This window comes from Musa acuminata, chromosome BXJ2-1, assembly GCF_036884655.1.
Source record: "Musa acuminata AAA Group cultivar baxijiao chromosome BXJ2-1, Cavendish_Baxijiao_AAA, whole genome shotgun sequence".
In the NCBI taxonomy this organism is placed as follows: domain Eukaryota; kingdom Viridiplantae; phylum Streptophyta; class Magnoliopsida; order Zingiberales; family Musaceae; genus Musa; species Musa acuminata.
The window spans coordinates 12,708,942-12,725,033 of NC_088338.1; the positions used below are offsets into that span (position 1 = coordinate 12,708,942).

At 39.0% G+C, this 16,092-nt stretch overlaps 1 protein-coding gene across 2 annotated transcripts in view; it reads right to left on the reverse strand.

Annotated features, from left to right (window-relative positions):
• Positions 1 to 14,241, reverse strand: part of LOC135580815 (uncharacterized) — a 46,934-nt gene extending 32,693 nt beyond the window's left edge. For both annotated transcript variants that reach the window (XM_065091645.1, XM_065091646.1), the window contains exons 1-2: positions 13,911 to 14,241; positions 13,387 to 13,536 (exon numbers count right to left, since the gene is read on the reverse strand). In XM_065091645.1, the coding sequence (XP_064947717.1) occupies positions 13,387 to 13,536; positions 13,911 to 14,052 (292 nt within the window). In that variant the 5' untranslated portion in view covers positions 14,053 to 14,241. The remainder of the gene's footprint in view (positions 1 to 13,386; positions 13,537 to 13,910) is intronic.
• Positions 14,242 to 16,092: the final 1,851 nt, after the last annotated feature.

Consider the following 16,092-nt stretch of genomic DNA (forward strand, 5'->3'; position numbering starts at 1 on the left):
TCTCTGCGCTTTCACGAACAAGTTCTAAGTGCTGTTCTTCCGAATCTGCATTCAGACGTAAATTCGTATTTTCGTACATTACAGTTTACGTTTACGTTTGATTCTGCAGAACTGTCTTCCGTGCTTTTACGAACGAGTTTCTTTGCAGTTTACACTTACATTTTGATCCTATTGATAACTGCAAACTGTCCTCTACAATTTTACGAACGAGTTTTAACATTTAGACGTAAAACTGCATTTAGACGTAAATCGGCTTTCCTCGCACAATCATCAGATCTCAGTTCACGTTTACGTCTTGATTTCAACTGCATACTGCCTTCTGCGAGTTTACAAACGAGTTTCAAAGTTCAGACGTAAATCTGCGTTTAAGACGTAAATCTGCGTTTAGACGTAAATCTGCGTCTAGACGTAAATCTGCGTTTAGACGTAAATCTGTTTTTTTTGCAGATTACTTTTTGAGCTATACAACAGCAGCACATTGTCTTTATACTTCTGCTTAAACTGCTCCTAGACGCAAATTGTGTTTAGACGCAATCTGCGCTTAGACGCAATCTGCGTTTAGACGCAATCTGCGCTTAGACGCAATCTGCGCTAAGACGCAAACTGCGCTTAGAAGCAATCTGAGTTTAGACGCAATCTGCATTTAGACGCAAACTGCGTTTAGACGCTAACTGTGTTTAAACGTAGACTGCACTTAATCATAAGTAATCTTAGAATCGGTTTTTGCATCAAAATAGTCTTTATCGAACGAACGCAGCTTTCGTTTTTTAATCGCTGAAAAATATCCGCTGCACTAATTCACCCCCCCCCTCTTAGTGCTCTCGATCCTAACACAAAGAAGGTGCCAGAGCTGAGATCCTTCCTTGATTTCGTCAACTACTATCAACGCTTCATAGCGGCGTATTCAAAGCGTGCAACTCCACTGATAGAGTTACTGAAGAAGGAGCAACCTTGGAGGTGGTCTGATAAATGTGAAGCTGCATTCCAAGATCTGAAGGCTGTTGTGTTGGAAGAATCGGTGCTCAAATTGCTGGACTATGGGGAGCCCTTCGAAGTCCATACAGATGCTTCAGACTTTGCTATTAAGGGAGTACTAATGCAGGAGGGTCATCTGGTGGCCTATGAGAGCTGTAAGTTCAACGAGACCGAGCGGCAATATCAGGTGCATGAGAAGGAGATGACAGCGGTGGTCCACTGTCTACGAGTTTGGCGACACTACCTTCTTAGATCGTGATTTATGCTGAGGACAGACAACATTACTTTGAGCTATTTCCAAACTTAAAAGAAACTCTCCCCAAAGCAAGCACGATGACAGGACTTCCTAGCTAAATTTGATATAGCCAAGATATACAATACCCTACCGTACCGATGTTTCGAGGTTGGCTCGATACGGTACGATACGGTACCGGCGTACCGAGCAGTACACCAGGGCATATCGAACGGTACACCAGGGCTTACCGAGCTATTTCCTCTTACTGTAGCACTGTAGTACTACTACAGTGTAGCACTGTAGCACTGCTACAGTGTAGCACTGTAGCACTGCTACAGTGTATTACTATAGCACTATAGCACAGTCTGTCCAGTGGCGGGCGGTCCGCGTACCGGTATGTCGTCGGAGCGGTACGTACTGCCCGGTACGGGCGGTACCATTCGAAATTGCATACCATGGATATAGCAATGGAGTGCAAGCCCGGAAAGGCAAATGTCGTGGCCCATGCATTGAGTCGGAAGGTGGAGCATATGAATGCCGTACAATTAGAGGGCAGAGGTCAAGCAAACCAGTTGCACTCCAACTTCCTTTCCAAGATCAGGGATGGATTGTATAGTGATCCCCAAGCAGTAATCCTAATGCAACTAATCAAAGAAGGCAAGGCATGACGATTTTGGGTCCAGGAGGGACTCGTTTACACAAAAGGGAATAGGGTTTCTGTCCCTCGAGTGAACAATTTGAGGCTTGAGCTCTTAAGAGAGTGTCACGATTCCCTTTGGGCTGGACATCTGGGTACTCACAGAACCTTGGCTCTCATGGAGAGGGCCTTCTACTGGTCGAAGATGGGGACTGATGTGGAAGAATATGTTCGAACGTGCCTCACTTGCCAACAAGATAAGGTGGAGCAACGGAAGCTGGTGGGACTTTTGGAGCCGTTGCCCATAACAAAAAGGTCATGGGAGAGCATTTCCTTGGACTTCATATCAAGCTTACCGGTAGTAAGGGGACTCGGATCAATACTCGTGGTGGTCGATCGATTTTCAAAGTATGCAACTTTCACTACTGCACCCCTACACTGTTCTGCAGAGGAGGCGGCCAAGCTGATGATGAAGAATGTGGTGAAGTATTGGGGAGTCCCGCACAATATTATCAGTGATCGAAACGCTCAGTTCCTGGGATGATTCTGGACCGAGCTATTTAAATTGTTGGGGTCTAAGTTATACTTCTCCACGAGCCTCCACCCCCAGACAGATAGCCAAACCAAAAGGATAAACTCGCTCCTCGAGCAATATCTTCGACACTACGTGAGTGCCAACCAATGAGATTGGGTGAAGCTGTTGGACGTAGCCCAATTCTCCTACAACTTGCAACGGAGCTCTGCGTCCAACAAGAGCCCCTTCGAAATCATTACAGGACAACAATCGTCGACTCCTCACACCCTGGCTATCGAATACACTAGGAGTAGTCTGTCAGCATATCACTTTGCCAAAGAATGACACCAAAATGCAGATATTGCGTGGGCTTACTTGGAGAAGGCGACCAAAATGATGAAGAAGTGGGCCGACTTGGGAAGGTGACCGCAAGAGTTCAAAGTCAGCGATTTGGTGTTGGTGAAGTTCCAACCAGCATCACTCCAATTCTTTATGAATAAAGTACACAAAGGATTGGTGCGCAAGTATGAAGGGCCTTTCCCAATTATCGGTAGGGTGGGCAACGTCTCCTATAGGTTGCAATTGCCAGCATAGCTCAAAATCACAATGTTTTTCACGCCAGCAACTTGAAAGCCTACCACTCAGATCCGCAAGATGCTTCCCGAAGTGTTCCAACTCGGCTACCCCCCACCAGAGCCTCATACGAGAAACGAGTTGAAACCATTCTAGTGGATCGCAAAATAAAGCTACCCAATGGAGCTGAGCAGACCGTGTACTTGGTGAAGTAGAGAAAGCTTCCCTGAACTGAAGCAAGTTGGGAGCCCAAAGACGCCCTACAACATGAAGAAGCAATCATCAACAACTACCAACAAGCGTCGACGAGGGCGTCGACAGGTTAAGTGGGGGAGAATGTCACGAACGGTCATCGTGCACTCGCAACAACTTCGTTCAACGAGCCGTTCGTCGCTTTTGCATGCTTGAATAGAGACATGGCAGCTTGTTTTGCCATGGTTTTGTGTGTTTTTGCTTGTAAAATTATATGTTCGAACAGGTTACAGTGCACAGTGCGATTGCTCACTACGTCAGGTCAAAAAGCCCCAAAATGGCTCTGTTTCCGCGTGTCGCGGGCTATTTTCTGCAACCCGCTACACCGCGCGAAATGTCAACCATCTCAACACCCTAGAACCCCCCGGGTGGCATAGGGCTAGATGGGGCTTCGGTATATTGTCGAGCATTGAAAAATCTTCACAAGTTCGCACGTTGACTTGACAGGAACTTGCCTTCACGCCCGACACTCGGTGAGCAGCTGTTTGTGGATTTGCAACTGTTTGTTTTACCTTCTAAAGTCCTTGTTTTCCTCCTCTCTCTTTTCTCTAATGCACGCAAGGTGCTTGCTGAATTGCTTGTAAAGCTTCCCTCTTCGCGAGACGTCAAGACTTATCCGTTGCTCTGTTCTTCGAACTAATCAACTTTCTCTTTTACAGGTCCTTCAGGACTTGAGTGAGGTTGCAAACTGGCTGACCTTTGCGGACGCATATCGCAAGGGCGCGTCAAGACTTAGGCAATTCCAACTAAGTCCGAGAAATTGGCACAAGGGTGCGTCACGACTTAGGCAACTCAAGCTAAGTTCGCGTCTTGGCCGCAAGGGTGCCTCACGACTTAGGCAATTCCCGCTAAGTCCGTGACAACAAGGACAAGCAAGTTAGGAAGAATTTGTAGCGCACAAAGGTTGGGATGGCTGAATTTGAGCTATGGCTCAATGTTGGTAACCATACTTAATAGTGCTCAAGACAAGCGAGGCGCTTGGTAAAGGATGAGACCATGTAGTTGGTAACCATACTTAGTAGCGCACAAAGGTGGAATGGGTTGTTCAGCGATCGAAAGAGTTGTGTAAAGCTCGCAGAGGTGAGGGGAATTGCTAACTCGAAGAATTCAGTACTCATGCAAGGGCTTGTATGCGAATAATGGAGTGTTCGTGGCCATCCCAAGGCGACCGAAACTCAGCGATATGGAGCTTTAAAACTTTCTCTTCAGCATGAGAAGGATACATCCGTAGGAGGCTGAAGTGTGTAGCGAGTTCAGCATGTTACTAGGCCTTGAGAGGTGCAGCGGGGGCTGCATTGACATGGAGTCATAATCTAGCAAGTGCGTTTGCGAGAGGCAGAACAATGCATAGTTTGTTCAGCAAGGCAGAGTAGTCCAAGGGGATTATGGTCTTTGAAACTTTTATAGAGAAGGAAGTAAAGAAAAAAGTTGCTCCAATGGAACAAATATCCATGAGGGATAAGTCCCGGCTCTCCAGAGGGAGAACCATGTGCATTCCAACGAGACAAATATCTAGGAGGGATAAGTCTCGGCTCTCTAGAGGGAGAACCATGTGCAACAGACTGCATATGTTGAGGAGGAGTACCTCAAAACAACTCCACAAAGCTCAACGGATCGAGCGAGCGACGAGGAGTCATCGCATGATCTCGCTTGAGATAATGCATTAGGGGATGCATTGCGAGATCAACTAGGGGAGCGATCTAAGGCAACACAAATGAAGGCACACTTGGAGTCGATATGGAGATCAAACTCAATGGAGGGTTGACCCGTAGAATGGTGGGCGTGAGGACCATCATCAACTTAATGCAAATCGAAGAGCGGAGCAACTTGGGTGTAACTTGGCGAAGTACCCAAGCTGCATGAAGGGAGCCAGCAAAGAAGATGGAACATGGAGCAGAGGCACAGAGCTTTCCTTATACAGAAGTCAAGGACATGAACTCTTGTAGAGGCAAGAGCAGAATCATGTCGTTCCATGGGTCCTTAATTTTGATGGAGCGGACTCATCTTGTATGGTACCAAAGATGAAGGGAGCTTCTGGGCACATACACCTTATCTCGGAGAAGCATTTGATGGAGAAACCAAGGCGACTAAACTTGCGGAGGCGAAGTTAGGTTCAAAAGGCCTTGGCACGGGGCAAGAGGATGTAGAGACGGATACTCCTGAAGAATATACCATAGTGCTACCATTCAAGTTGCCATGAAGGAAGTGGTGCACAGCAGAGATTGTGCTGGTAAGGGCAAAGGCCCAGGATCCAGACAATGGTGCACCAATTTCAGCGAAGTCGGTGGACTTCGAGAGCTACTAGGCGACGGACTGTCCTAGAGGAGGTGTTTTGTCTAGGTGTGACCCAAGAGCGGGTGGACGAAGGTTCATTACCAAATGAGTGAACACAATCAAAAGTGGAAGAGGCCCTGCGATGTGTTGGCAGAGGCCACACATAGAGGGAACACAATCCGAGTTCATCTCACAAGGATCAGAATGCAATAGAGATCTCACCAGGAGGTGACATGGTGCAGCGGATCGTGATGGAACAGTTCGTGGCAATGCGATACACACGAATCTAGTCCCGCAAGGGACTATATCATACGGAGGTATGATCGGGAGCTACTGGAAGCTCCATTTTGGTGAACAACATGATGGTAAGAAGGGCTACGGATTCAAGGAGTGAAAGATATGGTACCACAAAGGCGGGTATTTCGTGCGTGCATCGAATTTTGCATTGGATTAAAGCCTTGGTCATCAGCACATGAGGGTTGTGTACCACCGAGGGGAATTACTTGGAGAACACAGAGGTGTTGAAGCAGGGGGTCGAAAGGGGCGAAGAAGCGACGACGAGTCCATAGGGACTTAGCTACCCAAAACCAAGCATTAGTTAGAATGGAGGTGGACTCGGAGGAGTGCCACAGAGATAGCTCTACCGATCGCGAAGAAAGGGATGCAGATGCGAGACGACGGATAGTATGGCCATGGGTATAGTAGTGCCATGGTACCGCAAAGGCAGGACTTCCGTAAAGTTATCGATCCCTTACTCTCATGGGAGGAGAGCGCTTGGTCGTAAAAGGAGTCGATGACGTGGAGAATGCAAAGGCAAACTCCAAGCACCGAGACAAGGCTAAAGGGCAGAGGCCAAGGAACTTCGTAAGACTGGTGTCAACGAGCTTCTCATCAAGATAGTCGAAAGTGGAGGACTTCATGTCAATGCAAGAGTGCACGACCAAGAAACGAAGCAGGCAGTATGCGGTGTTGTACAATTTGCTCCTCAGTGGAGTAGGCGGCTAAGTTGATGAAGAAGACGGTACAATCCTAGAGGCGACCAAAACTATTAGAGACTTACTCCAAGTTGAGGTGAAAACTTCCTGCATTCCAGAAGTTCGATGACATTGAGAAGGTGAATCACAGTAACTAACTCAATGCAAAGAGTGCAAACACTTCAAGTGCTTCAGAAGTGTGAGCAAAAGGGCAGGCGAAGGCTCTCGATGCATGGAGTATAACCCTCGAGGAGGCGGGCGAAGTCAAGTAACATTTGCCTTCTCAACTCTTAAGAGAATAGGTGAAACCGAGTACCCCAATTCTCTTATCTATCAAGTAGAGGAGTTCTGCACATGTTCAAAGACCCTTCGAAGAAACCAAATGGAAGACTAGTTGTCAAACCCTCACCAATGGTGATCAGTGCTACTGAGAGTAGATTATCCGCTTCATTTTTCAACAGAATGCCAATCGAAAGCGGAAGTTATATGAACCTACTTGGAAGTGACAACTAAGTGAAAGAAGAGTCGATGGGCAAATTTTGTGGAGGAAGGATCCAAAAACTTCAAAAGTTTGCGAGGCGATGCTCGTTAAAGCTCCAACAAGCATCCACCCAATTCAAGTGGCATGAGGCATTTGAGAGACTAGCGTATACTAAGGATAATCTTTTCCTTCATCTGAAGGATCCGCAGGAACCAAAAATACTCAACACAACTCAGCCAACTCCACACTAAAGTCAAAGTCATTGGCGAGTTGAAGCAGCATGACGGATTAAAAGTTCGACTACTCAACAACAACAGTGGAGAGCAATTGGGAGCCAAGAGGTGCATTATAGTTGGAGCGAAAGATTAAAGGCTCAGCAAAGGCAAGGAATTGCAACGTTGGCAAGGGCTTCGACGAGGATGTAGAAGGAATAAGTGGGGGAGAATGTCATAGACAAAATGGTAAATGGGGTGTTCGATGTAATGCTTATGTATGTCTGTGTCTTTCGGTTTTGTTTATGCTTTGCATAGCATATAAAGGGCTAGTAGTAGACTTAGCAGTCCTATTTTCTTTGGTTTTGGTGGTCGTACTAGGCTTGCAAACAAAGGTTGTGTCATGTGGTCACTTGTGGGGATTTCAGTCTGTAGTAGACCATTTTGGATCTTTTGTTGTGCGACCGTTTAGAGCTTGTAAAGTATGTTTGTAATTTGCATTGGTTATGAAGTGTTTACTGAAATGATTACTTGTGGATCCCAAGTGAGACGCTTTCTCTAACTTGTTTTCTCTTTTGTAGGTCCTAAGGGACCATGGGAGGTTTCAGGGAGGTTGATCTTTACAGACGGACACGCAAAGGTGTCGCACGACTTAGGCAAAACCAGCTAAGTCCGTGACCACGCCCTAAATAGGAGCTACAATATGAGGAGGAGAATGAGAGAGGAGAATAGAAGATAGCCAAAAAGAACCTAGCTCATGGCCCTTTGGTTCCCTCCTATTTATAGAGGTCCCTTGTCAACTTATCCTAATGGATCCTACTATATTGGGTACTGGATCTCCATCCAACTACCCATGCTACTTAGATTAGTCGATCTTTACCCAATAATCTCTCATTGGCTCTTATTGGATCTGATCCATAGGATCCAATAATTCAGGAGCTTATTGGATATCTAATAAGATAGGGACTCCAACGGATATCTCATATCTGAACCTCTACTCATCGTAACACTTGTGACCCTCTAAGCCCAATATCGAGCTGGTCATAAGTCATATATGTCAGAACTCCTTCTGGATTAGTGAATTATCATCTCCATAATAATTCATTCGACTTATTGACTGCAGGCGTACTAGGCCACTACGTCATAGTCCTTAGACGATACAAGGGAATCCAATCTATTGGATCTGTCTATCCTCAGTTACCATGTATCTATAGTCTCTCATCCATCTAATACCTCAAAGACTGTATACCGAGGATAATGCTATCATAACTATATGATTTCTACTCAAGTTTTGCTCTAATCGGATTCTCTCGAAGAACTCTTTCTTTTTCAATCTGAATGACCCTGACCAGGGATTTGTCTAAGCAAGAACACATGGGATATTCCTCTCATAACACTAAGAGCGGATGATCCTCTACTAACACTCAGTAGCCCTCGTAAGGTTGGCTACCACTCTCGATGACCGGCTGTGCTAGATCTGGAACTTCTAGGCTTATAAGTCCGTTATCAAAGAGTGGAGTACTCATAAAGGACATCCTTGGTATCTCAAATCTAAGGACCAAATATACCATTGAGACTACGGAATCACTGTCTGACAATAAGGCATCATCAACCATCCAGCATTCCATAAGCGGATCAATAAGTGAACTCATTCTTCAATGAGCACATGCACTATATCCTTAGTGTCCCCACACAAGCAACTATGAGACCAGTTGCCTCCATCATATAGACAGGTATATAGTACACTAGTATGTCCGGTTGTTTCGATGTCCCTCTCGAGTAACCTATAACTGAGATTATTTATGGTCTATGTTTAAAGACGAATCAGTCTCATTATCGTGATTTCATCCCAATCCGATTCGCATTGCACAGATATATATATATATATATATATAAAGTGATAAAATATCAAATAATATAATAAACAAAAAGAGTGTGTGTCATATCACACGTGTCATCACTCACGTGATTGACTTGTAGGGCACGTATGACTAGCATTATATATATCACCATCAAAATAATATTTATGAATACTAATTTATAGACATCGAAGCTATATATATATATATATATATGATCAAAATCGAAAAAAATGGAAATAAAAATATAATAAATATATTGATTGCCCACTCTCTCTAGTATTGGAAAGTGTGAGATTAAAAGAGAAACTGGAAAGTGTGAAATTAAAAGAGAAACTGTATGTGCCAATCAACATTTCTCACAACAATGATATTAAAAACTAAAAACAATGCTTTCACATTAATGTTTATCTTCCATTAAACTCTATTGAGGGATGTCTAAATATTTCTATTATTTCAAAAACTGCCACTTATAACAATTAAACAATCATCTTGAAGGAGACACCACCTTTGCACCTCACTAGAACTTAACAAGCCCACCTAGGCAACCCCTAGGCAATTAGGCAATGTTTAGGTCATCAATGTAATTTACTTAATAATTTGAAGTGTAGAGCAGTTCTCCTGAGACCCATATGACTCAAACGTTATGCTCCTCATAAGACAACCAATCAATAATTTTTATTTTCAAAAAATTAAGACAATGAGGAATATAGAGAAGAGTAAATGTTGGGGTAAGAATATCGTCATCAGAATCATAAAATTTCTCCTTTTCTTTATTCCTTTCTTCTTCCATATTCTACCTACACACGTTACAGTTCAGAGGTGCATTAGCACTAGCCTTATTCAACATAGCACATATTTGTTAAAGAATCTTTAATGCATACAACTATTAACAAAATGTTAGAATCTTATATTTGATGGAAAGTTAGGTTAAGTATGTCAGGCTTCCGTTGAGAACACAGTGCATTACCAAGTAAGTGGCTTGAAATGTAAAATTATTACTCGAGAAAATAGTGATTGATCAAGTAAGCATAGTCCATGCAAGTAACTATTTGTTTTTAAAAGCCTTAGAACAATGACTGATTCACAAAATGCAAGAAATAAAATTATTATGTAAAAATGTAATGTCATGATTGAAATCAAGAATCGTATATCCAAGACAGAAGGTGTACACCTTTTGAACACGATAATTAATAGGGTAATTAAATGTCATGAAGCAACGCATCGTGATCTGCATGCATCATGAATCTGCATAAGAAAGAAGCTAGACTTGTCTTCTCTTCACTTCCTATTTTTAGGACCACTGTAATTAATAGAATAAGGATCTATCAAGAGATGAGATAAGAGATCTCTACGACCGTGATATAATCCCTAAAAGGTCCTGCCTATATATAGGCATGAGTAGAAAGTTTAGGAAAGGCAATTACTTTTCTTAGTAATTACCTCTCATCAAAGTCATCATCTACGAAAACCTCCCATAATTGGACTTCTATAATATTTTATACTTTATTCTATGTCTACAACAACACAGTTGGTCTTTCCTAATACAATCCAAAATAACCTCTAATTTATCTTGTCAAGACCATCATATTATTCACATTTAACCATAATAGGTACATACATAAATGTGAAAAGGATTGGAGAAATAAATAATTTTAATTATATAAACAAGAATGTCAATTATAATGTTCACTCTAACATGCATCATCATAACTTTTATTAGTAGCTCACGAACCCAATCATAAGAACATATATTCTTTCAAATACTTTAGGTTGCAATGTGTAAGTGAATGGATCAGTAATCAATACAGTGGAACTCAGGTTCTTAATTAACACTAGTTGTTTTTAGACTTTTTCTCTAACCACCAAGTATTTTATGCCAATATGCTTAGAACTACTATAGTATTTGTCATTCTTAGAGAAGAAAGCTACTACGGTATGTCACAAAATATCTTCAACAACTTGACAATTGAGTCTAATACTACCAAATCTTGAGATGAAATTTCATAGTCATAAAGCTTATTTAGTAACCTCAAAGTATACCACAAAATAAGCTTCTACTATTGATAATATAATTTACATTATATTATTCTTGTAAATTGCTCCTCCAACTAATGTAAACATAAATCATAAAGTGAACTTCCTATAATCGAGATAATTTACAAAATCAATATATGAAAATATCATTATTTCAAGCTGATCTGATTTCTTGTATATGAGCATATAGTTTTTCATCCCTTACAGATATGTTGTTACTTTCTTTGTAACTTTTCAATATTTTATTATTGGGTAACTCTAATATCTATCCAGTATTCCAATTACAAAACTAATATCTGGTCTGATATAGGCTTAGCATATAATAAACTTTCAACTGTGCATGCATAGGAAATATTTTCTTATATTTATTTTTTTTTATTTGATTATTTTCTAAATCAATTTTAAAAAATACTGACTTTGATTAAATCTTACACCTTTATCATTTACTGAACAAAGCTACATACTAAATCTTTTCAAGACTCAATTAATAAGTTATTTATGAGATAGTCTTAACAATTATTGAGATGTATACTTAAATATCTCCATGTCAATAAGATAAATTATCCCAATCATATCAATCATTTTAAAAAATTTTAAAATTTTTGATGAGAATTTTTTTAGTTTCGTACAGTAAACCAAGTTCATTATTGACAAGCAATATATTATCCACATACAAGATCAATATAACAAGCTTACTCCCACTGATCTTTAGATATAAATATTGATCAATAGTATTTTTCTTAAATCCGAAGGAAGTAATAGTATCATGAAACTTTATATAACATTGCCCAGAAGCTTATTTATAATCATAAATAGATTTTTTTAATTTATATATCAAATTTAATATTTCTTTCTTTTTTTAATAAATCGTTTAGGTTAATCTATGTAAATTTTCTTATCCAAACTTCCATTCAGAAAAATTATTTTCACATTTATCTGATGTAACTCAAAATAATAAGGAGTCAATAATGTCATAATGAATCTTACCGAGTCAATTAGATAAACTAGAAAAATATCTCGCATTGCTTAATGCTTTATTTATGATTAAAATATTTGACTATAAGTTTAATTTTATTGCTCTTCAAGTCATGTTTAGTCCTAAAGACTCATATATAATTGACTCTTTTATAATTATTAGGTAATTCAACGAGTTCTCGTACATCATTTTGGTCTATTGATTCCAACTCTTTTTTTATTGTATCATACTACTTTTCATAACTTGTAAAAACGATAAGAGATCCTCGTGATTCTTATCATAATATGATATTTATAGATATATCACATAATTATAAAAAATGACATATCTCCTTTCCCTTTAAGATTTTCATAAAACTATCTTTTTTTATTGTTCTACAAGTCATCGGTAGTGATATCAACATTATGTGGGAGTACATTAATGTTATTTTATTATTCTTCTTCATCAAGTCATTTAATGATTAAAGGAATAACAACTTCCCGAATATAAAATGATGGAGTATCAACTTGTATCTCCTATATATCAAAATTAAATTTCGAGATCTTCACTCCCACTGATTCGTTATTTTCTAGGAATCTTATATTATCATATTTAACTATCCTTAAACGATGATTAGGCAATAAAATATGTACTCTTTTGAATTTTTTTAGATAAATAATAAAATACCAAAAATTAATCCTTGAATCCATTTTTTTCCATGTGAATTAAAAAATATTATGTCTGCAAGACAATCTTAAATATGTAAATGTTTCGAAAGGAGATGATGAAACTGACTTACTAGAAATCTTATTCAAGATATACATAATCATTCTTAGAGCTTCATCTCACATTGACATGACTTGATACCAATTGTAAGAAATAAAATTATTATGCGAAAATTTAATACTAGGATTGAAATTAAGTATCATAAATCCAAAACAAAAGATGCATATCTTTTGAACACAATAATCAATAAGGTACCTCATATGTCATGAAGGAATATATCATGATCTGCATGCATCATGAATCTGCACTAGAAAGAAGCTAGACTCCACTTCCCCTATCTTTCTATTTTCAAGACCACTCTAATTAATTAAATAGTAACCTATCGAGAGGTGAGAGGTGAGAGAAGAGATCTCTACAATCATGATGTGATCCCTAGAAGATTCTGTTTATATATAGGCAAAAACAATATATCTAGAAAAGATCTAGAAAAAATAATTAGGAGAGTCGTTCCGTTATCTCTTAAGAATTTCTATCATAATTAGACTTTTATTCTATTAGTTGATAAATATGATCAAAATTTAATCAGATATATAATATATCTTACTTAATTAAATAAAATCATATAATCTAACACATTGATCTTAAAATGATTATCTTATAGCAATTACTTTATATTACTCACCCATATATGAGATGTCATTTGGCTCCCAGTCCTCCCTAAAGGCATCAATTGGCAGCTCTATCTCGACCAGAGCAAGTGTTTGTTCAACTCGTTGGGTGTATGCTCTCCCCTTTGAGTTCACAACCAGCCACTGCCGATCCCATCGAAGTCCTAAAAGCAATTGAAATAAACGTCATGTTAATCACACTCAGGAGCACTTGGCACAAAGAGCCCTATGCCAACCTAAGAAACATGTAGTCACAAAATAAATATATAAATGGTAAATACATACGTAAATAATTTGACTTCTCCACAGCAGAAGCAGAGGAAAGAAAAAGCAAACGCCTTTGCTCGACATAAAATCCCAAAATACCAAATCAAAACTCAACACATCCCACAAGTAAATCGACAAAGCCGACAGAATTAGCTGTCGGAATCGGAAAGAAATGAAAGTATCAGCGAGGACAACGCTGCCGCCTAAGAAACTCTCGAACCGACAACTCTCATCAATCCTCGGAAGAGGAAGGGAAATCTGCTTGGAGTACCCGTGGACGTGATGCAGGCTCGAGGGACAGAGATTCCACGGCAAGACTTGATAGGGTAGACGAAGATTGTGGCGACCGTGGCGGACGCCACCGGCTCCCGCGATCCGAAGACGGAAGCAAGAATCGAGGATGCTTTCTCCATTTCCTACGCTACCGTAAGTGCCGAGTCACTTGCTCCCGCCGCTCGGCAACCACCGCCTTCTCCTTGCCCGATGTTTTATATAGTAGGATGCAGTCGACAGGTGCCAAAATCACGATTGTTTCACATATATATCCTTGCGAAGTATCAAAAACAACGAATTTATCCTTATATATATATATATATCGATCATCTATTCTCTCACCTCTCGATAGGTTTCAAACTTAAAAAAATATTATTACCTCCTTCTTATACCACCTTCATTCTGGATCTAGGAGCATTGTGCTTATGAAGGGGATGATCGATAAAGATTATCCATGTATAAAAATATAAACGATTAGGAGAGATAAGGGAATGATTGATGAGATCAACCTGTGTAGAGATATATGCGATCAGAGAATGATTGACGAGATAAAAAAGGATAATTGATGAAAGGATATTTTAGGTATTATTTCAATTAGAAGTAATATTTTAAAAAAAAAGTGACATCGATTGGGAATCATCCTTCTTACTTATTATTTACTTCATCGAGATCATACATATATTTTTTTATTTCTCTTATGAATATCATAAATAGAGTAAAGCTAAATGGTTCTGTTTTTACGTCGACAACAGATGTCAGCAGCAGAATCCCAAATCCGAAGAGGAGTGGGGAAGATAAGGACGCCAACGATGAGGGTCAGCGAGTCAACGATGAGAGTCAGCGACTTTTGCGAGGAGAGCACGTCATGCGCGGCCCTGTCTCGCTTCGCGTGGTCCGCGAGGACGACAAACAGCACGAGGTGACGTGAGAAACCACGGACACGCGTCATAACGTTGTGAGGATTTCAACTGTCACGCTCACATGCTTTAATCAAAAGGAATTCTCGGAAAATAGTTACCGGTTTTGATTCCTTTTATTTTTTTTTCGAAGATAATCTTATTTTACCCCCTTTTTTTTTCCTACAGAATGCTTTTATTTACAGTTTTACCCCTAAAGAAAGGATCTGAAAGTCTTTTTTTGGGGCACGCTTTTGAATTTTTGTTTAGACAAGTTTTTGGATGGATAGATTATAAAGCATAAAACAACCAGTTCGAATCAATTCTAACGCCTCCAAATTTTTTTTATTAGATAGCTTTGAAATTATAAAAATATAAACTTAAGAAATAAAATTTAAAATTTATAAAAATTAAAATAATTTAAAATACATCTCAATATAAAATTTTCTTAGCATAGAATTTTAGCAAAATAATTGTATAATTTTAATAGAAATAAAAATATTCTAATATTTGTATAACTTAAATATTATATTAAAAATAAGAGTTGGATCATACGTTTCTTAATGATTTCTAGAAAAATATTTTTATAATTAATTTAGTTTGGTTTAGTTCATCGGACTAATGCTTGGTGCATGAAGCCGGACCAAGAAAGAACTAGTCGTAAACAGATGAAGGGCTAATTACAAATTATCTCCTTGTATTTGGACCTATTAATAGTATTATAGTTTTTCTATTTAGAAAATTTGTATTAGGATCTCTATAATTCTGAAAATAAAATAAATAATTTTATTTATCCTAACGTCATCAATTGCCTCGACGAAAAACATAATACATGATACAACATGCTAGATCGACGTAAAAGTGATGGACAAAAAGATAATTTTAATATCTTTTTTTTTCAATGACTTTATCAACAAAAATATAATTTCAACATGTTGGAAACAAAAGGAATATTAAAATTATATTTTTTGCTTATTATTTTCATACCAATCTAGTATATGATATCATGTTAGGAAAAGTGAAGTTATTTATTTTTTTAGAATTATAAAAATTTTAAATAAAAATTTTAAAATATACTAATATGATTTAAATATAAAAGATAATATGTAATTAGTAAGATGAGATAAAGAGGAGAGGAACAATATAAGTAAAATTACTTTTTGACATTTTAAGAAAGAAAAATGAAAAGTGTGTGAGGTCACTTTTCCCGCTGATTCGATATGTTGACTTCCACGATTCCCTCTCAAACGCAAATTTGACTTAATATGTTGGGAACATGTTGAC